This window comes from Bufo gargarizans, chromosome 8 (genome assembly GCF_014858855.1).
Source record: "Bufo gargarizans isolate SCDJY-AF-19 chromosome 8, ASM1485885v1, whole genome shotgun sequence".
Classification (NCBI taxonomy): Eukaryota; Metazoa; Chordata; class Amphibia; order Anura; family Bufonidae; genus Bufo; species Bufo gargarizans.
The window spans coordinates 65,876,376-65,902,649 of NC_058087.1; the positions used below are offsets into that span (position 1 = coordinate 65,876,376).

At 41.4% G+C, this 26,274-nt stretch overlaps 1 protein-coding gene across 1 annotated transcript in view; it reads right to left on the reverse strand.

The window, feature by feature from the left end:
• The window catches only part of CPS1 (carbamoyl-phosphate synthase 1), an 87,546-nt gene that overhangs the window by 25,794 nt on the left and 35,478 nt on the right, over positions 1-26,274 (reverse strand). The window contains exons 22-29 of the mRNA XM_044305128.1: positions 22,502-22,643; positions 15,158-15,223; positions 14,092-14,155; positions 9,934-10,115; positions 5,936-6,130; positions 5,445-5,512; positions 5,289-5,364; positions 2,194-2,271 (exon numbers count right to left, since the gene is read on the reverse strand). Of these exons, the coding sequence (XP_044161063.1) occupies positions 2,194-2,271; positions 5,289-5,364; positions 5,445-5,512; positions 5,936-6,130; positions 9,934-10,115; positions 14,092-14,155; positions 15,158-15,223; positions 22,502-22,643 (871 nt within the window). The remainder of the gene's footprint in view (positions 1-2,193; positions 2,272-5,288; positions 5,365-5,444; positions 5,513-5,935; positions 6,131-9,933; positions 10,116-14,091; positions 14,156-15,157; positions 15,224-22,501; positions 22,644-26,274) is intronic.

Consider the following 26,274-nt stretch of genomic DNA (forward strand, 5'->3'; position numbering starts at 1 on the left):
CTGCTCATTCAGAAATCGATGTTATATTCAGCTGCTGCCCCGTGCTTCAAGTCAGGCTTGAAGTCACGGGGGCAGCGGCCTCGGCGTCTTACATGGCCCTCTCCCCGCCCCCTGCCTCTGTTACTGACAGCCGAACTCCGAATCCGGGACCGCGCTCAACGGCCACATGCGCAGTAAAGGGCGGCAGGAGCGCGGTCCCGGCGGCCGCGCGTACTACGCGCCGTCTTACTTTCGCCGCACTGCGCATGCGCCCGACATCCTGTATCAAACGCGCCCGCGCCCAGATGCCGGGCGCGGGCGCGTTTGATACAGGATGTCGGGCGCATGCGCAGTGCGGCGAAAGTAAGACGGCGCGTAGTACGCGCGGCAGCCGGGACCGCGCTCCTGCCGCCCTTTACTGCGCATGCGGCCGTTGAGCGCGGTCCCGGATTCGGAGTTCGGCTGTCAGTAACAGAGGCAGGGGGCGGGGAGAGGGCCATGTAAGACGCCGAGGCCGCTGCCCCCGTGACTTCAAGCCTGACTTGAAGCACGGGGCAGCAGCTGAATATAACATCGATTTCTGAATGAGCAGACATGCGGGAAAACGAACAAAAAGTGCATCAAGAAACGAGTATACAGCACTATAAGGTACTGTAAACAGCTTAATAGGCGATTTTTGGGTGACAGGTTCCCTTTAAGCTTGTGGGTGTAATGTGAAAAAATGGGGAAAATTTCAAGGGGTATAAATACTTTTTCAAGGTACTGTATATTCAGTGCCCAACTGTGGGGTGCACTCCTAGAATGGATGGCCAATCCATCTCAGTAGTGTGGCGGGCGCTAGAAGCAATTAACCCTAAACACAGGAAGTAAAGTCCAAAGTGGGCTTACTTGTCAGAAGCCACTACACACATCTTCACTTTGGCCTGCTCACCAAAAGACTCAATAACCAGGGGGGAAGGACCTGTCTACCACCCAACAACTATAACTAAGGCTGCCAGTTAACTATTTCCTTCCCATATACAGCTTTTGTGGATTGCAAAGTGCATAATAAAACCACATGAATAATTTGCACCACTAAAAGTGCATAGTTAGCATACATTAGCAATGAACCATACTATTAGAACATTAATTCTTTAGCAGTGAACCTTTATGGGAAGAAGGAGTTAAAAAGAGCTACTAGAAACGTGTTATAGGAGATGCATGTGATTGATGAGCTGCTGCCCACCTACAAAAAATGGAAGAAAGCCCTCCAATTATACTTGTATGAGTAAAAAAAAATACCATAACATTATATTATATTAATAATTATTATTAAACTGATAGGGCACATGTAATTATCTAACTTTTTAACAGATTTTGCTGCAATTCGCAATTTGATGTTTGTCTGCTTTAACCCGATGTCAACCCCCGTGATCAAATCTTTGGCATTGACTATAAGAGATCAAAAGGGATCTTCTGAAATCTGATTAAATTCAGATTACTATTGATCACTGTGTCTGAAATATTTCACTTATCCTTTTTGACACACAGACCCATATCACAGCTGATGTCCCTGTGCAGTCTCTAGGACATCCATGTATGATGCTAAAAGAGGTTAGGGGGGCAAGCACAAATTTCTCATTAGACTACCACTGTGTATTCCAGAACTGCTCTTTCTATTATAAAGGGCCACAGGAAGTTGCCTGGGTCAAGCATGTTGTTGACTATGGCAATTAATGAAAGAAGTTGTCTCACCTCAGACATTGGGACCCATGACTATCTTTAGAATGGAGCCCGCACAGGAGGGCACACACCCTCCATTCATTCCTATGGGAACGCCGAAAATAGCCAAGCGCTGGCTCGGCTATTTCTGTCAGCCCCATAGAAGTGAATAAAGAGGTGGCCACACTTGCAAAGTGCAATGAGACTGCCGAAAACAGCAGAATGCGTGCTCCCATAGGAATGAATGGAGGGCAGCCACTTGCGCCCTTCTTCACTTTGCGGGCTCCATTCTAAAGATAGGTGCAAGACCTAGAGGTGGGACCCACACCTATCAGACATTGGGGGCATATCCTAGCGATTTGCCTCCAATGTCTGAGGTTAGACAACCCCTTTACCAGCAGCACTAATCCTCATCCCTCAGAATACTAACTTGCAGGTAAAAAAAAAAAATATAAGACATTGGAAAAAAAGTTTTCATGAGGTAACTACCCCCACATAAACATAACCACTTACACGGCCTTCTTTGGCAACGGCATCCATCTCCACTTCTCGTGCTCCTTGAACGAACTTGGTGATCACCACCGGGTGCTCCTGTAAAGAGAATATTAAAATCAAGTTTCATCTTCAGCATGGTGCAGAAAATATTGTTAAACTCGATATAAAATATAAGACAATATAAAGCTCTTGCTAAAACCACTAAATAGATTAGCAAGACTTTCCCAGGGAGAGCTGCCATCTTCTTTCTCAGATGTTCTGACTGTTGGTCTTGTCAATCTCCTGTAGCTAAGAGCTTGCATCACTCACTGTAAGTCTTTCTCAGATCAAACCTGCTCCCACATAAATTCTTCTCTTCCTTCTAACCACCTTGAGAGTGTTTAAAGACACTTTCATCTTCTGAGTTAAAACTTCACAGGATGTTCTTTAGATAAATAAAACTCCATAGTCACGCCACAGAGAGGCGTAATATGAAGACAAGGAACATTAACCTAAGAGCTGGCAAGATGTGAACATTTTGCTGCCAGTTGATTATGAATTATATATAATAGTTTTTGTCATGTATATATCAGTCACACATCCTGTGCATTTCAAGATACCATCTAGTAACATACTGTATTCATTATAATATTATTATATTAGGGTATATATATTTTTTATATACAGTACAGACCAAAAGTTTGGACACACCTTCTCATTCAAAGAGTTTTCTTTATTTTCAGGACTATGAAAATTGTAGATTCACACTGAAGGCATCAAAACTATGAATTAACACATGTGGAATTATATACATAACAAAAAAGTGTGAAACAACTGAAAATATGTCATATTCTAGGTTCTTCAAAGTAGCCACCTTTTGCTTTGATTACTGCTTTGCACACTCTCGGCATTCTCTTGATGAGCTTCAAGAGGCAGTCACCTGAAATGGTTTTCACTTCACAGGTGTGCCCTGTCAGGTTTAATAAGTGGGATTTCTTGCCTTATAAATGGGGTTGGGACCATCAGTTGCGTTGTGGAGAAGTCAGGTGGATACACAGCTGATAGTCCTACTGAATAGACTGTTAGTATTTGTATTATGGCAAGAAAGAAGCAGCTAAGTAAAGAAAAATTAGTGGCCATCATTACTTTAAGAAATGAAGGTCAGTCAGTCCGAAAAATTGGGAAAACTTTGAAAGTGTCCCCAAGTGCAGTCACAAAAACCATCAAGCGCTACAAAGAAACTGGCTCACATGCAAACCGCCCCAGGAAAGGAAGACCAAGAGTCACCTCTGCTGTGGAGGATAAGTTCATCCGAGTCACCAGCCTCAGAAATCGCAGGTTAACAGCAGCTCAGATTAGAGACCAGGTCAATGCCACACAGAGTTCTAGCAGCAGACACATCTCTAGAACAACTGTTAAGAGGAGATTGTGTGAATCAGGCCTTCATAGTAGAATATCTGCTAGGAAACCACTGCTAAGGACAGGCAACAAGCAGAAGAGACTTGTTTGGGCTAAAGAACACAAGGAATGGACATTAGACCAGTGGAAATCTGTGCTTTGGTCTGATGAGTCCAAATTTGGGATCTTTGGCTCCAACCACCGTGTCTTTGGGCGACGCAGAAAAGGTGAACGGATGGACTCTACATACCTGGTTCCCACCGTGAAGCATGGAGGAAGAGGTGTGATGGTGTGGGGGTGCTTTGCTGGTGACACTGTTGGGGATTTATTCAAAATTGAAGGCATACTGAACCATCATGGCTACCACAGCATCTTGCAGCAGCATGCTATTCCATCCGGTTTGCGTTTAGTTGGACCATCATTTATTTTTCAACAGGACAATGACCCCAAACACACCTCCAGGCTGTGTAAGGGCTATTTGACCATGAAGGAGAGTGATGGGGTGCTGTGCCAGATGACCTGGCCTCCACAGTCACCGGACCTGAACCCAATCAAGATGGTTTGGGGTGAGCTGGACCGCAGAGTGAAGGCAAAAGGGCCAACAAGTGCTAAGCATCTCTGGAAACTCCTTCAAGACTGTTGGAAGACCATTTCAGGTGACTACCTCTTGAAGCTCATCAAGAGAATGCCAAGAGTGTGCAAAGCAGTAATCAAAGCAAAAGGTGGCTACTTTGAAGAACCTAGAATATGATATATTTTCAGTTGTTTCACACATTTTTGTTATGTATATAATAATTCCACATGTGTCAATTCATAGTTTTGATCCCTTCAGTGTGAATCTACAATTTCCATAGACATGAATATAAAGAAAACTCTTTGAATGAGAAGGTGTGTCCAAACTTTTGGTCTGTACTGTATATATATATATATATATATATATATACACATACATAACAACCTCAATGATGATTAAAAAAAAGTGCAGGTTATCCTAATGTGCTATCATAAGCCCAAAATCCCAATATTCCACTGTTACCACTAAATCCTATGAGCTATAATCCTGACCTAAATAAGATCATAACATGCAAATATACAGCATCTAAAAGGCCTAGCAAAGAATGGACTATTTTTTTTGTGTGTGTGTTTAATTCTTTATATTTCAATTTTATAAAAACATACTTTTATACACGGATGACAACAATTCAACAATAGGAAATCCATATCACAAATTAATAAATATTATAATAACTTTTTCTTTCTTTTTTTTCCCCCTCTCCCTTTACCCCCAATACCCACCCACCACCCCAAGGGAGAGGGAGAGGGACGGGAAGAGGAAAAAAAAAAAAAAGGAATAACTTCCAGCCCTAATATAGCCATTTTTTCCATATTTCATCAAGCTTTTCAGATTTTTTCATATAACACTCAGCAACCCGTTCCATTAATCAAATTGACAAAAGAATGGACTCTAGTTTTAATCCTTTATACCCATTCAAGACCTGCTTAATAACATAAAAAAAAATATTGTGAGGATAGTAAGCGATAAGCAATTCTCCTAGGGGAGACTATCTCAGTAGTACAGCTTCCAATGACCCATGCCACAGATAGAAAACCTCTTCATACACCTCCATATGAAATTGAAGACATACATAGGCACAGTAAAGCACCCATAGATCCCTATGAGCAACAAATCATGGCCCTTATACTATAATATAGTTGAGAACTTGATATGAACTCACCTGTGAGACTCTGGTGGCTTCTGCTAGGAAACTCTTCAGTTCTTCATCTCCATATACCACATTCATTGCTGAACCACTACATACAAGAGAAATATATATTAAAAAGGGTTTTACTATATCGGTGCTCTTACCTAGTATTTGACTATTTGGCTTTACCTGAGCACATAGGAAGGACGCAGTAAGCATGGGTAGCCAACAGTCTTTGTGAACTGCAGAGCATCATCCTATCAGGGAAAATAATAAAATTATGAATAATAGAGTCAGGTATTGGTTCTTATAGGGGCGTAGCTATAGGGGGTGCAGAGGTAGCAGTCACTACCGGGCCCAGGAGCCTGAGGGGCCCAAAGGCCCTTGTGCCGCATAAGAAGACACTGGTATTATAGAAAGTGCATGCTGGTCAAGTTACACCTCTGGCTGGAGGGAAGGGGTTAGGTCAAGAATTTGCCATGGGTGGGGTGCAGGTTCAATTTTAGCCTCAGGCAGCATGAAGGCTATGCGCTTCCTGCCCTGGCCACAAAGCACTGAGGGAAGGGGGGCCCAAGCTGAACTCCTGCACTAGGGCCCATGAGCCCTTAGATACACCCCTAGTTCCTATGAAACCTTATATGTAGCCAGTCAGTACATAATATTAGAAAACTTGGTGTTACCAGAGTGTTAACTGCTTTCCATGGTGCTTGGGCAATCTGAAGCTCGTCCAGGACAGCAGAGAATATGGAACGGTCTTCAGCCCTATCAATCTGCAGCGGGCTGGTGCCCATGATCTTCACTCCGTTCTTGGATAGCGGCACCGCCAAATTGTTGGGGATCTGCCCTCCCACTGAGATGATGCAGCCATCACATTGCTAGGGATAAATAAAATAAGCATGCGTCATTATAACCTCTTGATTTTTTTTCTTGATATATACACGATAGAAAGTACAAATATGTATGTAATGTTGGAGAATAATCATATTATATTCCAGTCTTGGGAGACACAGCGCACTGCATGAGATTGACAGGTCTCGGCGCTTGCTCAGTTTGAGTCCTGAGCTACAATGAGCAAGCTCTGAAAATCTAAAGATAAGCACAGGTAGGTGAATACAGGTCACAGCGCTATGAGAGCAGCAGGCACTAGAAGACTAGTCCTGTCAATCAAGGCCAAGGGGAGGGGCTAAAGCTGGAGGGGTTGTGACAAACTGGTGCTCCGAGGACTCTAGCCAGCCTCCCCCAGTGTCCCAGTAAGGCCATTTGCATATAAATAAAAATGCAGTTCTCAGTACTGGAACCGCAGAGAGTCATAATAAGCTTATTGTTTTTATCAGCATAATCAACCCTACAAGGCTGTATCCCAGGTTTAATAGGGTTAATCATGCTGACAGATGCTCTTTAAGGCTCAATACATCTCATAAGACCAACACACTTATCTCCTGCTGCTTGTGAGGCGGTTTTATGAAATATAACATATGGTAATTAAGATTGTCTATGTTTTATTTATAACTTGTCCAATATACAGTGAGTTGTAGCTGTGCTGGGTTGGTCAGTGTAGCACTAGTGAGTTTGCCACTTGTGATATATTATCTTTGGCTCTACACAAGTTCTCAGAAAAACCTACTGCGTTCTATTATCGTAGCTCTGTAAGTTATCATGATTCTCAACTGAAACAGTTAGTAAATGGCAATTTCCACTGCTGCGTGAAGTTATTTTCAATTTAAAGAGGACATGTTGCCACTCCTGACATGTTGGTTTTAATAAATAATTTTACAGTTCATGAAGTAACAAGACTGGATCATCTTTTCTTAGAACTCTGTGTTGTGCCATTCCTCCGTTATTCCTTCTGAGAAATTATAAATTGACAACTGGGTGTTGCTATTCAATGTGGTCAGCAGAACCAGACTGTGTCCATACACAAGATATAGAAGACTAGTCCAGCAATCCCCCAGATTTAAAGGGAACCTGTCACCGGGATTTTGTGTATGGAGCTGAGGCCATGGGTTGCTAAGATGGCCGCTAGCACATCCGCAATACCCAGTCCCCATAGCTCTGTGTGCTTCTATTGTGGAGAAAAAACTATTTGATACATATGCAAACTAACCTGAGATGAGTCAGAGCTTGAAAATATGACTTTTCTCTGGTCACACAAGTAAGATATGACTCTTTTATGTTAATTTGCATATGTATCAAATTGTTTTTTTTTTACACAATAAAAGCACACAGAGCTACGGGGACTGGGTATTGCGGATGTGCTAGCGGCCATCTAGCAACCCATGGCCTCAGCTCTATACACAAAATCCCGGTGACAGGTTCCCTTTAATGGAAAGTGAAAAAAAGTGCTTTATTAGTGCAAAGATCATATGTGGTCTTCACATGAATATTTAATGATTTACATATCAAAAGTGCATATACAGTATATATGTGCGTCTCAGTCCACCAGGAACTAGATCTCAAGAACTGCTAAGGTATAATAGAGAAGGAGTGCTTCCCAGCAATTACATGTGAAGGCCTGTGTGTGTGGCAAGCTGCACATACATATGTACCTTTGATATGTTTCACCAAATATCCATGTGAAGACAGCGTATGAGTTTTGTACCACTTTTTTCACTTTGCTGGACTATTCTTCTACATATTAAGTGGAAATTGTAGCCCTCTCCTAGCCCTCCCTTTATTTATTCACAGATTCTCAGCTGAATAGCAGAGGAACGGCACACTGCAGAGCTCTAAGTGCAGTACCCCAGTGCAGGGTGTATCTGCATATAAGCCTGTTCCTTAATGTTTTGTGATCTATTGTATTACCATATTATGTATTCCCACCAGTATAGTGTGTATGGATGGCAAACCCAGGGCTAACCACCTTGGCCCGGCCCTTGTAGGAGGTTAGATGTGGGCTAGTCCCACCCCTAACCTTCAGTCTAGTCTAGAGTTTCATTATTGCCAGAGTACTATTGCCAGCCATAGATTCTACTCAGAGACATTAGCAATCCATACACTGCTATCTGGGAGAGAATTGCAGTGTGAACAGTTGGAACTGTCTTTGTTATAACTTAATGTACCTTAATGTACTACTACTCCTATTCTGCACTAAAATAAAGAGAGGCATTTATTCTTCCATCTCTGGGCTGGTTTCCTGACTCCTAAACCATAAGCTGGCTACAGGCCTTGCCCTGAACCCATTCTGACACCTAACATCAAGGGCACCCCAGTTACCATCAGGCAGAAGCCCCAGCGCCAGGGTGTGTCCCAAAGGAAGAGAGGGTGCGCTTTCTTTTCACTGCAGGGCCCAAAGGAGCAGTGGTGTGAGGACAGACACTCTGATAGACTGTGTTATAACAAAAGTGAGAATAGTAGATGTAGAGCAGCACCCATGGACCATGAAACGACCACACCGGAAAGCATCAGCCAAATCACGGCTGCAGATCTTCAGCAGCCCGCCGAATAGTACAAACAAACAGGTAACGGCAGCATCTCCCACGACTTCTTTATTGGACAGACTTCACAGAAAGTGTGCCATAAAAATAAACAGCAACGTTTCGGCTACTACATAGCCTTTGTCAAGCCTGGCTCAATGTACTTATTGTACTGGCTTGGCAAAGGCTATGTAGTAGCCGAAACGTTGCTGTTTATTTTTATGGCACACTTTCTGTGAAGTCTGTCCAATAAAGAAGTCGCTGCCGTTACCTGTTTGTTTGTGTTATAACAAAAGTCACTACCACTCCCATCCTCCACTCCGCCTCCTGACGAGCCACCGCATAACACATTGTATTAACTAAAACATACACATCAGGAAAGCTGGCGGGTCTTTAAGTTCAAAGCTCATTTGCACAAAAGCAATGTATTGTAGGTTTAAATAATAATTATGACTAAAGACTATTTTCTCTTTATTATGATTTTATATCTGACAATTATTCCTTTATTCTTCTCTCAACATGTTCACTTTTATGTCATATTTATGACTTTTTGATCTCATAATTAGACCTTTATGTCTTACCGTTCTAACTTTCGTATAATTCTGACTTATAAAGTTATAAATATTCAATTTTACTTAATAATTAAAGGGGTTTTCCAAGATTTTTATGCTGATCACCTACCCTCTGGATAAGTCATCAGTATCTGATCGGTGGGGGTCCGACACCCGGGACCCCCCACCGATCAGCTGTTTGAGAAGTCACCGGGTCTCCTGTGAGTGCTGCGGCCTTCTCTCTGCTTTCCTAGGATGGGAGGCAACACGTTCATGGGTCACGTTGCCTATGAAGACTCAGCCCCATACCAAGCACAGCCGCTATACAATGTACCGCTCTGTGCTTGGTCAGCTGCCAGAAGGCAGCGGAGCTCACAGGAGTGCCAGTGCCTTCTCAAACAGCTGAATGGTGGGGTCTCAGGTGTCGGACCTCCACCAATCAGATACTGATGACCTATCCAGAGGATTGTGCACGTGTGTACAATCTTCCTATCTGTGCGCCATGTTGATGATTATACAGCCTTCATGATCGCTAGACACTACAGTCATGGGTTGTGATTATATGAAAGCTAGAACATAACTGACCTTATGCTGGTCTGTGTATACATCCTGTATCTGCTCAGGGGGTATAATATTTTTGAAGACTAATGAAATTACATTTTCATGCTACCAGAATTCTGAATGTGAATTTTAAACAGAACCTGAGTTACTCACTTCTTGTTGGTATACATCCAAAATTCTTTCCTGGGACAGCTCCTCAAAGTAAAGCTTGTCACATTCATCAAAATCTGTGCTGACAGTCTCAGGGTTGCAGTTCACCACCACGGTCTTCTTGCCGAGTTCACGTAGTGTACGGATGCTGGAAACTGCACACCAATCAAACTCGACACTGCTGCCTACACAATGCAGAAAGTCGGTGTAAACGGATATTTTCGTAAAAACACTTTTTAAAAAAACTAAGAAAATGAATGATATAAATTCCACATCCATCATCAAAACCTGTGAAGCAACCTAAAAGGATTGCTGAGTTTGAAAATGCAAGTAGTGGAGCCCTATATCTAAGTGGCTCATAGGTTTCTTTGCCATGTTTTAAGAGGTTGTTGGTAAGAAGGCGCAGAATATCATGTTATGACCATAACAGTGTGATCACACTAGAGATGGCGATCACTATACAGGTGAACATTTTAACGCTCATATTAGATATAGGTCTTAACGTTATGACCTACAGCAGCAGTGGTTTCCCGTTAAATGATGAGCCCACTTACAGCACTTGCACCAGGGCCCCAAGAGCATCAGTCAAGCTAATGCCTTGCCATAAAGGAACAAGAAATGTTTGCCTCCTGACAAAAAGAACGGCCAACAATTACTGTGGTAAGTGTGCCACTTTCTTGGCATGGTTTGCACCAAAATTCTGATGCACCTAATTTTAGGCACATTTAGTATTAAGATGGGCCAAAAAGATTGACTTTTTTAAACATCCTCGTCATTTCTCGGTTTTAAGCTAGAATGTGGGTGTGGGCAGCTTTTGTCACCCTTATAGATACATTTCTGAAGATGAAATCTGCAATTTTAGTGCATAAAAGTGAGAAAGATTAGACCAAATCAGAGTAGGTCTAAAGTTTTTGGCGGAAGAATCTGGTACATTGGGACAGATTTTTGGCTCAGAGACAGAATTTCGGGACATATTTTTAGGCATGTGGTCAGATTTTTGGTGTAAACTGGCCATACACATTAGTCTAAAGTTGATCAAAATGGATGATTTCAACCAAATGAATGTTGGTCAGTTGAAATTGAACAACAGACGATCATGCTAGCCGACCGATTACAGACCATTATCTTTTGAAAAGAAGTCTGACATGTTTAGTACTTTTGTCCGATACTTGGATGAAAGATCTTTCTTTCAAAGAAAGATTGTTCATGAATGAAAGAACGTTGCCAGAAGGATCTTTCATCCATTGCTGGAATTCATTCAATGTGTATGGGAACTTTGGACAACTATAAAGGCCAATATGAACTAACATGTGTATGGCTCTGTCTGTGAAACGAAAGTTCCCTAGATGTTTGTTCAACTGGTGTTCAACCGTCAACTAACTTCTATCTAATGTCTATGGCCAGCTAAGCCAAAAATAGGTGGCATCAACCAATCTAAAGATACACCAGAATTGTCATCCATTGTCATCCTATGATAAATTTGGCATATTTTTAGTGTCTACGTTTACTCTGTTTACAGGTTAGACAGGATTAGTAAATGTGAGTCTGTGTTCTGTCTTAACGTAAAGAGTTAACCTGCACAAATGCTTACACCACCTGCGCACGCAGAGATGGTGTGCTTAGCCAGATGTCTGTTCATAACTGTATCTCACCAGTGCTGAAAATGTGTCTCATTAAAGGTTGAGGAGCCCTAGACAATTATCTGTATAAATGGGAAATAGAATCCAAGGAGGAGAGCAGTTCACGAATCAGTAAGGTTAAAACTCTTTTGTCGCAGATTATTCTTGTATGAGAGCTATTTCACTTATTAAAAGTTAATGACCTATTTTTTGCCTGGAAACCTTATAATCGTTTGCGTTATAATGTATTTCTTTTAAAACTACATCTAGGGCAGCAGATATTTTATTTTATTTATTACAATACAGCTTATTAATTTGGGTAGGTACCAGTGTGATGTGGTAGACCGCAAAGGCTACAATAAGTCACTATTTTCCATTGAATTTATATCTTACACTTTCTCAGCTTAAAGCACAGATGAGATGAGGCTGGTGTTGCCCATAGTGGTCCGAATATGTAGTGTCTAGTTTTGAATAGGGCTTCAGATCAGTCGAGGCACTTTCTCCTAAAGAGAGAATAACTGGAAGATCTTGGGCCTAAATGCACATTCTGTACGATGGTCCCCTAATCATCAAGGTTGATAAATGGCACTGGTGTCAGGTACCATGTCCCCAGTCCAACCACAACCTCTGTAAATTCCTAGATGTATGCCCTGCTTCTCAATTAACTAAGTTAACTAACTAAGGCTGAGATCACACTTCAGTTATTTGATCAGTTATTTCCATCAGTGATTGTGAGCCAAAACCAGTAGTGAAGCCTACACAGAGATAAGGTATAGTGGAAAGATTTGCACCTATTCTGTGTTTTTGACCCGCACCTGGTTTTGGCTTACAATAACTGATGGAAATAACTGATCAAATAACTGAAGTGTGAACTCAGCCTAAACTATCTGTTTTTGTGCCTTGTGGGTGCTTGGTTGGCTGGGTGCAACAAAGGCTTCTCATCTACTGTAGGAAACTAAGCACCCTGCTTTTACGAACATGGGGCTAACGCCCTGAAACAACTTTCATGTAGATAGGTCTCCCTTTCCTTTTGGAGAACGTTCTTGGTTTAGCTAATATCCTTCACCACGGTCCAAGGCAGGCTTGCTTAAGGCTTGGACATTGGGTTGAATTAGGGTAGCAAGGTGGCATTGTAGAGACACCTTTCTTTCTCTTAGAAGAGAGCTAATCTGCATATCTTTTCCCCAGGGGGCATTGCCCAGTCTAAGACTCCCTACTTCAGCTCTGATTCTAGCAGTTTGAATTCTTATGACAAGCTACAGTTCTCCAGTTTAGATACATTATTTGATCCATTAACTGCAAATCCCTCTCCTCCAACTCTTTACTCCTAGACTTTGCATAATGCTTGATTGGCTTACCTTACGATCTTCAAGGTGTCGTCCAGGCAAAACTAATTTAGGGTCATAAAACCTACTTTGTACATATATATATATATCCACTGATTTATACAATAAGTGATATGCTCAGAGTCCCTTCCTGGACAAGAAGTAAAAAGTTCTCAACGATAGATGTGATGTTAGCAGTTCAGTGGGTGGCAGTGGATAGAGCCAGGTGATCATAGGTTTAATCTTAGGATACAGACATCAGATGTAAATAAAGTATATTAGAAAGTTAAAGCTGTGTACAAAGTGAGGAAGTTCTGCCTGGACAAATGCTGTAATTCTATTGCAGCCTATTGCTAAGCTATGTCATAGACCCGGAAGTATTATATTGTGTGTACAGTGTATGTTGGTATGATAATAATTTTTAAAAAGCCTATGTCTACTTCATATTTTTTTTACTTGAAGGTAAGTTCTTTTTGAGGACTTTTTTTTAGGACCAGTGCTCTTATGTACAGTAGATTGCAATGTTTTTATACACATGTATCACTGCATAGTCACACTTTAGTTTTTACCTTCATATTTGCTTTTTTCTTTTGTGTTATAATTAACTATGCTTTGTAATATTTGATTAAAATATTACTATGGGACTGCTATGAGACTTGCTTGCTCAGCTATTTTCAAAACTCCCATAGCGATGAATGGAGAGCACACCACTCGTGCAGTGTCTTCTCCTTCACTTCAGGGCCCCTGTTCTGGAGATAGGACCTGATCCCTGAGGTAAGACCCGCATCTATGTAACACTGATTGCATATCCTAGCGATAAGTGATTAATGTCTGAGGTGAGCCATCCCCTTTAAGGATTGCTATGACACAATGGGACATAATTTGTACAGTATATATTTGGTACTGCCAAAGTATTTAGGAAAAAAAAGTACCGCAAGGCATAAAACAGAGTCCACAGAGTTATTTCCTGTGGTTCAACAGAGTTGTTGTTCAGATTACAGAAATTCCTAATTTACAGCTAGCGATACTTGGACAGCTTCCAACTGTAAGTGTAAAATCTGTTGCAAACTGATTTCATTAGTTATTTCTAATAATGTCACAGTCTTACATATGTCTCACAGTGCTGCATTCTCCATTTGCAGTCCAATGTATTAAATTCTATTTTTTTATTAACTGGTTATTATAGACATGAGAGGACGACAGGACTCAGACAGTACCTATATGATACGGGCCACAGCCTAGAACCATCATTCCATGGTCATCAAACTTTATGTCATGCTCCTGGAGGGGAAATGAGTAAAAGCATTAACCATAGCAAAGATTTATGGATCATAAAAATCAAGATTGAAGGGGACTCAGTAAAGCTCAGTAAATGTCTTGTCAAATCTTATAATTGCATCACATTTATAAATAGTCAACCAAAAAATTTAATGGAGGCCTACAGTATACATGTGACTATTAGGCTGCCTTCACCCGTTGCAGATTTTATTGCAAAATTTTCATATGAATGGGGCGGCAAGCACAAGGATTTCTGCAATCTTCATTCAGGTGAATGGAACAGATTTTCAGTCATGTGAAGACACCCTTATCCTTGTGGAAACCATGTGGACATTTTTTTACACAAGTAAAGTTCAAGACGCCTTCAATATCACCATCAAACATTTCTCAAAGAGCTTTGCCATTGTTGCTTTTGCAGGTAAGGTTGCTTTCACATCTGCATTCTCCTTACCGTTCTTCTGCTCCTATAAAGGATGTATTCGGCAGATAACTGAGCTAAAAGGAGCCTACGGACCCCATAGATTATAATGGGATCCTTTAGGTTTCCATTTAGGGAAGTTTTTTGTAGAGAACACAAAAGTTGTGCATGCAGGACTTTTGTCTCTGCTACAAAATCGATCCCCTGAACAGAAAACCTAACGGCCCCATTATAGTCTATGGGGTCCGTAGGCTCCGTTCATCTCAGTTATGTGCCAAATCCGTCCTTCCCGTTCTTCTGCTTCTATAACGGAGCAGAGGAACAGAAAGTAGACGGAAGATGTGAAAGCAGCATTAGAGCAATTTTGGCAGTAGTCTATTTGGAAAAAAGGGTAAAAAATAGGGTATTTTGCCCCAAAAATCCTTAGTGGCCCCAGACTAACTGTCTTTTGAATGGGCTCCCTATGGATCATCAGTATTTTTTGTAGACCTAGCAAAATTCTAGGGCTCATTCTATTTTACACAATTACAGTCATAAATAATTAGTCTACTGATGTGAAAGCCAAAGCACCAGATCCCCCCTAGTACCTGTCCATTGTAGGTGAGGTAGAGGTAGTTTGTTATTGCAGGATATTCAGCAGCCAATGTATCAATCTGTAGAATGAAATTAGATACAATTTTAATTAAGACTGAAAGACAGGACTATATACAAACTATCACACACAAAAATGCATTAAAAGGATTTCCATCTGGGACATTTATGTAATATCGGTAGGTTATGCTATAATATGTGTGGACCCCAAATCTGAGACCTGTTCCTATCTGAAGGACATAGCCCTGAACTGTTCGCTAAGCTTTGTTCTCAGGAATTGAAAGCAGTTGCTGGGCTCGTTAATCTTAGTTAGCATGTTGTTTTAACTCTCTCCGCTCTAGGGTGCACAGCTTATAGGTAAAACTATCCCTGAAGTGAATGGAGAGCAAGTGTGGCAATCTCCATTCATTGCTATGAGACTTGTCTGCGATATTGAATGAAGGGGGGCAGCGTATACACAGCTGGCTTTCACTGCTATGGGACTTTAAAACAGCCATGCGAAATTGCTCAAATATTTTTAGGAGTCCTATAGCAGTGAATGGAAAAGAGCAATGTGTTCTCTAATCACTCGTATCATACCCATCAGATGTTTGTATCCTATCAATATGACATGAATGTCCCAGATAGGACAACACCTTTAAAGGACTTTTTTTTGCCCACGAAAGGCATTATAAAAGTAACATGTAGTCTATGGGAGTTACAGAAACAGCTGATGAAGGCCAAGTTCACACAGGGCATCTAGGTGCAGTGTTGGAATACAGCAATGAAAAATAAAAAATGCAAAAAATGTAACCATGACTAATTCCTATTGAAAAATGCAAGCACCCACATGTATAAAACATGTGCAGTACCCCAGAACAGGCTCACTGCAAAGGGTAAATAGTTGTAGTGTAATGATGCTAAGTGAAATGTTGTGATTTACTGTATTTGTATACCTAATAGCACTCTATGGACAGCTTAGGGTTAACACTTTGGCTAATCCCCTTAAAGGGATTCTGTCACCTCCCCTAAGGCAAAAAACGATTTAAAACCAGCCATGCAGCACAGCTTACCTGGATTAGGCTGTGCTGTTCTATCTTGAAATCCGTCCAGCAGGGAAGAGCGAGCATCGGACGTCACTGGGCTCGGCGCATGCCCAGTGACGAAGATGAAGCTGCCGCCCTCAGTCTCCTGATGATCGCACAGGCGCAGCCCTCAGTGGGTACTGCGCCTGTGCGAGACTTCGTTCGGCAAGAGGGAGGGGGAGGAGAGGCAGGAGAGGCTGTGGCAGGCTGGGGGCGGCGGTTAGGAAGTAAAAGGAAGGCGGGCTGGGCACTGAAAAAGGGGCGGGACTGGGCTCTCTCAGAAGAAAAAAACGCCCCTCTGGGCACCTTCAGGACGCATTTCCTCATTGATCAAACTCGTTTTTTGAACTAACTGCTGGACGGATTTCAAGATTGAACAGCACAGCCTAATCCAGGTAAGCTGTGCTGCATGGCTGCTTTTAAATCGTTTTTTGCCTTAGGGGAGGTGACAGAATCCCTTTAAGTTGCCAGGAGATGGACCTGGGTCCACTCCCTGGTTAGTCAGTAAATAGTTTAGTTGTGCTACGTGAGGACCTATTTGCGCAAACTCCTCAGAACTAGGCCCGTTCTCAGAGAATCTTCATCCCTGAGACAGTATACGACCAAAGAAGCAACTTAATCAAAAAGTGCTCTAGAAAGAAGACGTCAGAAGGTTTATCTAAACGTTTCTTTCTAAAGGACCTCATTGCATGCTACTACACTACTACAACCTCCATCATTGCTGCCAAAACCAACACCTGACATCAAGGGTACCCCAACTACCACCAGGCAGGCGTACGACACCAGGGTGTGCCCTGCAGTCACTGCAAAGCCCCAAGGAGAGATTGCTACTGTGATCTGTGAGCACTACAACTACCTTCAAGGTCACAACCACCACTCCCATCCTGCAAGCATTCCTCAGCGGGCTGGTGCACATGCATTTGTGTTGCATTTGAGACTTTTTGAAGCCAGTGGGGCCAAAAACACCACACAGGAAAGGAAGATGAAAAGGCAACAGGGTCTCAAAAATGAATAATGCCTTGGCACACTTTGTAAATGGGAAATCCTATATACCCCTTGCTTGCAACATTCCCTTGGAACAATCTTTTAGATGTAGAATACACCAATGTGCTGTATAAATGCCAGGTAAACCCCCAGTTTATGTGACATTTATATCAACCTCTCCTTGGTGCTAATTTTACAATTCTGCAAAGCCTTGAACACAAATTCTATTTTATTATGCCTATTTAATAAGGAAGAGCTATGACTGGGGTGGCATAAAATGCATTTACAACATGGATAGACGGTGGAGTAGCCACAATAATGTCACAATGATTTTAATAGAAACATTTTGGAGTTTATATAACAATGTGGGGCTGTAAGTTATATGTTCATTTGGTAAAATTATGTAAGTTTTTAATATGGTATTGTAAAGGCCAGCTATGGAATATGTGAGCACTATATAAATAATGATAATTCTAAATAATAATAATAATGTCCCATTAAACATAAACCGTATGCATAGCTTATTAATGGTGAAAGCAGTGCTATTCTAACACATGAAATAAAGAGAAGCCATATAATATGAGCATAGTGAAGGGCCATAGATTACACTGCCTTGCCTGTGGCTAACCATCCAGCAATGAAAGAGTGCCGCATTAATTAGCTGAAACCAGGATTCTATTACCTCATGGCAAATGACAGGATCAAGCGTACAAATGCATCCGTGTTACGACGGCGCATACAAAGTAACTTCATTAAAATAGAGGAGCTTGCCATGAATGCAGAATTACGTTGGTAATGATGGGGCACTTAAAATAAAGTATTAGCCCATAAAACAATGTTAGCACCTCGGGAGATGGCTGCGAGGCTAGTTTTTCCTATCCAGATGCGGCACGTTTAAACCAGGTCAGCTCCTGATGTTTCGTGATTACAGGTTTTTATATACTGTTTAATTGCCACTTCAGCGGAACGCCGCCGTTTCAATGGGAGCTCTCAAAGAGCAGTGTAGAAATTGCTTTGTGGGTGAAATAAAGGAATGATGAAAATGGAAAATGAAATTGCCTGACAAAAAGCAGGTTAATCTGTCAGATGATATAAAAATCTCAAGATTTTAATAGTAATATCATGCAGGCCAGTAAGAAGTCTCTGTTTGTGCTATTGGTTCAAACAATAAAAGAATCCTAGAAGGTAGACTAAGTTCTAGATTTATAAAGTTTACTCTGTATGATGTGGACGTGGTAGCTGTGACCGGATGATGTACTGTGATAATAGACTTACACTTCCTGTTCTATAGAGATCACTTTTCAGCAGTCATCTCATTATCATCACAGGCAGGATTAGGATGGAAAGATAACACAGGATCCACCATTCACAATAGTTGATAGGTGAACTCGACTGAAACTGGAGTCTACATCAAGTCACCAGAGACATTATGTGGCGCAAAACACAACCAGATCAGAAGTAGGTGCAACTTCTTTATTGGGATCTCTTATGGTGACAATGCATTTCTGAGGAAACAACTAATTTCTCAAGTCTTACAGAGTTAAACAGAAAGCCTTGTTCTCTCTGTTGAATGCTGTGGTGTCAGGCATCTCCCAATTCAAAATAGGTGATGGTCACAGCTTATCTACTACCCCTCCCTGCACAGTGATTTCTGCACAGTTCACAGGGAATACCTAAAAAACTCTCTCATAGAAGTCAATGAGTCCTTTCTTCTAAACTGTTACCCTTAAAGGGTTGTGTCACTAATGTAAATTTATCTCGCCCAACAGATGTTATACCACTTTCCCCAAATACTAGCACTTATAAAAACTGCCTTAGGTCTCTTTCACACTTGCGTTGTCCGGATCCGTCGTGTACTCCATTTGCCGGAAGTGCCCGCCGGATCCGTAACACCGCAAGTGAACTGAAAGCATTTGAAGACGGATCAGTCTTCAAAATGCGTTTAGTGTTACTATGGCAGCCAGGACGCTATTAAAGTCCTGGTTGCCATAGTAGTAGTGGGAAGCGGGGGAGCGGTATACTTACTGCCCGTGCGGCTCCCGGGGCGCTCCAGAATGACGTCAGAGCACCCCATGCGCATGGGGCGCCCTGACGTCACTCTGAAGCGCCCCGGGAGCCGCACAGACGGTAAGTATACTGCTCCCCCGCTCCCCACTACACTTTACCATGGCAAACAGGATTTTAGCGTCCTGGCAGCCATGGTAACCATTCAGAAAAAGCTAAACGTCGGATCCGGTAATGCGCCCAAACGACATTTAGCTTAAGGCCGGATCCGGATCAATGCCTTTCAATGGGCATTAATTCCGGATCCGGCCTTGCGGCAAGTGTTCAGGATTTTTGGCCGGAGCAAAAAACGCAGCATGCTGCGGTATTTTCTCCGGCCAAAAAACGTTTCGGTCCTGAACTGAAGACATCCTGATGCATCTGTTACAGATTTCTCTCCATTCAGAATAAATTGGGATAATCCTGTTCAGAAATTTTCCGGCATAGAGCCCCGACGTCGGAACTCTATGCCGGAAAAGAACAACGCAAGTGTGAAAGAGCCCTAACTCTAATTTTATAGTAGGCTATACTATTGCACCTTGTGGCACAACAGCTTAGATATTTAGTTGCTGTAGGTTATGTCCTCCATTGAAGCCTTGTAACGTAGGAAGTGTCACTGGTAAGAACAAGGGGTGTGATTAGTGTCACATGATCTGCTGATGTCAGTACACATCTCCTCGCTCTAAGATGTGATAGGACAGCAGACCCATGACAAACCAGGAAGTAGGATTCAAGCATGGGGGGTAAGAGAAAACTGTAAATTAGGTCAATTAAAAAAAATATCCAAGATAGAATGAGAGCTAGAGTCATTGATGAAAATACACTTAAAGTAGTTGATAGCACAACCTCTTTAAGCTATTTGATCCTTTAAACTCGGTGTATTGTATACATTTCAGGAATGCTAATACTTAGAAAATAAAGGACACAGCTGGCCTTTCAGATTAATTGCTCAGTTTCTGAAGCCTTCTGTTTTACTACTGTCAAGAAGCTGTATTGATTATAGTACATAAAAAAAATAACGTGTAAGAAATCCTTGCATTTTTTTCCTGATGCGACGAGCAGAAGCTTCAAAGTATGACTGTGGTGTCATGGCTCCTGTTTTATGCTGAAATCTTCCCCCCTTACATTTTAATATAGGCTTGGAGATCTTTGAAATTCTAGACCACATCCAATTTTTCCTATTCAATTCCAGTGTGTAAATGTTGTGTTAATGTCATCTGTCTTCACGGGGTTGTAATGTAAGACATTTGTTATTGTGTGTTTTTGCTAACGTCCTCAACATCCATCATGGCAGATGACCCGTAGTCCTGCCATGGGACTTTTGATGTACCGCAATAAGGCTGTATAAACATATTAATTGTTTGCAATTGTTTTGCTGGTACAGTGGTCCCTAAAGATACAATATTAATTGGTTCCAGGAGGACCCTTGTATGTTGAAACCATTGTAAGTTGAGTAATCAGTTCCAAAGCCCCAAATGTCATCCAAGATAACAGAAAATAAAGATTTAAGAAAAATAAGCAGATAACTAAGACAGATAAAGCAAGGCCTTACATATAACTGTCAGGAATAGCTGCTAACTAGTAACTAATACAGCTATTTTACTAGAGAAGTGGCCTTAATTGGTTGGATCTGAGTCTGAGGCATTGTATGTTGAGTCTGGTTTCAACTTACGATGGGTCAGAAAATACCATTTTATGTTGCAAATATTGAATCCTGAGGCCATTGTATCTTGAGGGATCACTGTACTGTATCTTTCAATTTTGGAGTACTTGAGTACTGGAGTTACAAAATGTACAATTCCAAAGAGAGATGATTGCTTGTGTTAAATGACCCCTGAACACACATAAGGGGGAAGAAGAGAGAAGGCGGGCTCCTAGGGGTGGTTGACAGCTTTTGGCCCTTCACTCCTGGCAGTTGCTGGTGGTCATGCCACACCTGATCTCCCTTACCCTTAGCCTCATAGTCCTACCATGGCTTGTCTCTATGCAAAGTATCCTACCTGTATGTATAATTGAGGCAGAGAACTATCTTTCTGAGGATTTATTTTTAAATTTAGAGACCCTTATTCCTTATCCGCACCCCGTATTGCTTGTCATCAAATCTATGCGGCTGTATGACTAAAATGACAGCAAGTTCCATGGTGGACAGTCATATTTGAAGCATCCACGGTGTGCAGACCCCCATCAATTTGTTTTACTGTATTTACATATTTCAGTTTTTTTTTGTTAGTTCTTTTTGTTTCTTTTTTGTTTTGTAATGCTGGTGCTCATATACATTAGATCATACTGGTAGGGAACTTAGATTGTGAGTCCCGTTGAGGATAGCTTGATCCTAATGTCTGTAAAGGGCTGCGGAATATAGCAGCGCTCTATAAGTGCGTAATTAAATAAAAATTAAATAAAAATTTGATAAACGCTGGCCAAATCTGCCTATTCCAATAGGAACAGCTAAGCATCTGATGTGTATGGTGGTGTGTCGACTCCTAAAAAACTATTGGTCATGTTGGATTTCAACACGCTGAATCATCTGTTCTCAGTGTAGGGAAGCTGATTGTTTTCTCCTCTCTCCATTGGCACTTGTTTGGTGTAAAGCCACCTTTAGGGACATTTTTCAAGCAACAGATGATTGAGCCAATTATCCCATGTAAATGCCCAGGCAGTGAGCAAACAAATGAGCCAGTGCTTGTTTTGTCAGCTGAACGGATCACTTATGCGAGAATAAAATTGCTCACTGGCCAGCGGTACATTTCCCTATGTAAACGGGGATTGTGCTGACGACATAATGCAAAAGGTGTGGGGAACAAATTAATATATATTGTCACGTGACTACTATGGACACCATTTGGTTCACTTCCAGTTTGCACACTTGAAATAATACCATGCATGCAGGAAGGTTAGAGATATTCTTCCAAGTATATTTTCTCATATATATACCAATTATATATTCCAACTATATAACCCTGAAATTTATATTAAGAGGATAGGGATTAATGATCAATTATTTTTTCAGGACAACTATTCCATAATGTCTGCCAGTTTAACTGCTATCAGCTGCAACATTGATGTGTGTATTTTATCTTTCTTTATTCGCTTTTTTTATTTTCATTTTTTATTTATTATTTTATTTATTTTATTATTTTTATTTATTTTTTAAACATTATATATTATATTTTATATTTATTTATTATCTTTATTCTTCATTAGCGTTATCGTTACATACCTGAGAATTGTAATGGGAAGTGTACATACCTGCTTGACCCATGGATTGACGTTCTTTTTCTGCCTCAGCTCTCTGGTTTGAGATTCCGTCAGCCCCAGACACTTCCCAATGTACCGATCGGAGAATCCAATTTGCTTGGCACGACGCAATGTCTCTTCTGGTACAGATTCACTACAGCAAAACATAAATCAAGCCTTCAGACTATAATCAATACAATCAAGAACAGTGTACCCCTCAATGGCCTTAAAAGGGGATGTCCAGCTTTGGGATACATCCTCGCTAAGGCCAGTCATTGGCTGCAGCGGCACATGTGACTCCATCTTTCTGGAAGTTTATAGGATGGGGACCAGTAGACCAGTAATGGGGGCCAGGGAGCTGGAATAGAGCGGTGGAAAGCAGGGGAGCAGATTTTTTCACAAAAATGTCCCAAACCTGGACAACTACAACAACCACTGTATAGATTACTCATAATGTAAATATGACGTGAATATTGTATTATTAAATTGAATATCATATACCATATATAATGGATAGTTTCACTATTTTACAAGCAAGGCAGCTTTTATTAATTTATTACAGGCATGCTTGATGTTTGCTTTAGATTTCGCCCTGCTCTTCTTTGAAAGTTCCTGCACTCCTTGCATGCCGTGTTCAATAATACATGATAAAAGGATGAATAAAATTCCTCTTAATGAGTAAGTTTTCACCTGTCAGAAGGAGCTGAGGGAGCGCAGGGAGGCACTGGGCGCACGCGTGCCGCATCCCAATGACCCAGACGCAATTCAGTGTCCCTCACGCCTCCTTGTCCTTTTCATCGCCTGGATTTGTGACAAGGCTAATCATCCAAAAAGGGTACACAGGCCATGGTACAATGTACGCCCGGAAACATCCAACTGAGACGTCTTTCAGCTTTAAACAAACATCACTAAAGACATTTTATGCCCAGCCTTAAATACTCTGAAATATATCAATTATGCATCTTATGCAGATACGTCTCTGCAAGCTTCAAGAAATAAACTTTGATATTGTGGAACGTGTGCGGACTGGGTTTAGACTACACAATTTGTGCTCAATTACAGTTTGCAAATGGCTATGCCATTAATGGAAAACATTTGATCAGAGATCATCATCATGATATAGGTGGTCTGGTTTGTGTAACAGGAGTAATAGTTCATTTATTTTACACATTTAAAAGATGATTTATTTTTGATGACTAGTCTGTAAAAATCCATGAGAAATATGACTGGGGTAGATCAACAAAAAAACGGAAAATGTAGTTCTGCTGCATATATATTGATTCCATGTAGTGGTGGTATGACCGATCTGTTGATCAAATCTAATGAGCATTCAGTCATATTGTGCCTCATGTTTCTTTTTAGAGAACAGATGAAAGATGTTCTCTGTTCCAAGACATTGTCCACTTTGGACAATGCTGGTTTGTTGGAAGGGTCCCTCAACAATAACCTGATCACAGGGTGCACTTTTGCCCTTCCATAGGACCCTTAATGCAACTATAATCAGCTTGTATCAACGTATCAAGAAAGTGTACACTCTGGGAATAAAAGTTTGCAAAATGTCTCATTTTTTGATGGATCCACGGCATATATGGTCTCATGTAGTTTACAGTACATTTTGACCCCAATATGGTGTATAGATCTATAGTGGATCTACGAGGAACCCAGCACAAGTTAGCACACCTCAATCTTATCTGGTGAACTTGAAACCTATTTGGATATAGTCATATACATGAGTAGACCAACCGCTGGTTGACCAACAACTTTCTCCCCCCAACTTCACCATATACATGCAGGATTGGCTGAGTGTGCACGTTTTATTTTTATTGAGGATAGGCAGGGGCAGACTGGAAACTTAAAGTGGCCCTGGAAAAAATAAAAAATGGCCCCATGTTGTATTGAGGCTAATACAAGTAGGCGGAGCTAGAAATACCATTTTGCGGCACGAAATACCACCCCTGCAGAACCAAATAACAGAGTGCACCACAAACTAATGCTCCAATAGTACAAAATACCTCTCTAGAAGATGCCCCACTGTGGTGGCCATGTTCTGTTTTTCTACTCCAGTTGCCTCAATATGGCAATACAGTTTAATTTAAAAGTCAGGAGGGCATCTGTAGCCGCCAGCAAGGTACATAAGTACTTGACGTTCCCAGTTCTAGGAGCGATAGATCAGTACTTACTTGGCTAGTGGCCAAAAGGAGGGCTCAGTCGGCCCCTTGGCCATTGGCCCACCAGGAGGTTTCCCTGTAGGGTATGTGGCCATTCCGCCCATGAGGATAGGGAAGTAAGTCACTGCCTGACAGCTTATCTACCACAGGAACAAAAGATCAAGGATCTTGTAATTCAACATGACCAATTCCTCTTTCCCCTCTGCTGTTCGGAGCCAGTCGAGAAGCACCATTCACATTAAATTGTCTAATGATCCTGTGACTCCTCACATTAACAAGCCATTCTCACTCGGAGCCTGGTACTCACTGATTTGTAAATTAGTTTCTGTAAGAACCACCCTGGTCTGATATCAATTCTCACTCCAAGGTCACAAAGTGAGTTTTTTTCTTCATTCTGGTGTTGGGTCAACAAGTGAATTTCATGATCTACACACTGTTAGTTCTGGCAGCTTCATATGCCTTCAAGCATACTGTGATTTTCAAGTACAAGAAATCTGGATGGTCTTTATGAAAACTAAAATGATTTTGACTTTGAAGTATAGTATGGAATATCATTTTCACTGTATTCAATCTATAGCCATGTCTACTGTACAGAAGACATTTTAAATAATTGTATACACCCAGGTAATTGATTAGCATCTACAAAATAAAGTCCAATGCTCTCCAAATATAAATGTTCTATTGCCTGCTGGTATCTGAGCCTGTAATGCCCCCTTGTGGCCTAATAAAAAGTGAAACAGTCAAGTGCTCATGATCATAGCAAATGCAACAAGAGAAGCTCAGCAAAATCTCGTAAACTGTGGAAGGTCAAAGGGAGTCAGCAAACCGCTAAGAATAATATACAGCCAGGCGCACAGATTTACTGCTATCTATTCCTCTGCTTTTTATATGGACACTAAAAGACACCCTCAGATTTATGAACAAATTATCGTCACCTTAAATGGAGGGAAAAATGCAGAGCTGAAGGGATATAAAGGGGAACAATGTACAAGCTGTCATATTGGTTTTTCAGGTTTGATATAAAAAAAAGACAATCCACTACTGAGCAAGCGCTTACGGGTTTAACTCTGAATTCTATGGTTCACTTGTATGGCAGTGAAGTTTGAATATGTCTCTCCACCACGATGCATCATGGGCCATAATTTGGGGACTATGAGAATATCTATAAAACAAATTAAAATTCAATTATTCCCTCTGCTAAGCCGTTAACTTGTATTGCAGGGCTTAAAGTGGGACTGATCGTCTATTTCTTGGAAACATGACTTAGTAAGGTAGGGGTGGGACCTAGACACAAAAACACATAAGAATGCACCAGTATTAGGCCACTTTTCACACATTCAGTGTTTGGTCAGTGTTTGATCAGTGATTTTCATCAGTGATTGTGAGCCAAAACCAAGTGCAGGTACAGAACAGGCACAAATCCTTCCATTATACCTTAACTCTGGGTAGCCTCCACTTTTGGTTTGACGTAGTCATTAGAGGGCTCTGTTACATGTGTTGGGGGCAAGGAGGTTGTCACTGCTTGTCTTAGCCGTCAGGGACTGGGCCCATTAGCCACCCCCTCCCCAGGATAAGAAATAATTTAGTGTGTGTGTGTGTGTGTGTGTGTGTGTATTC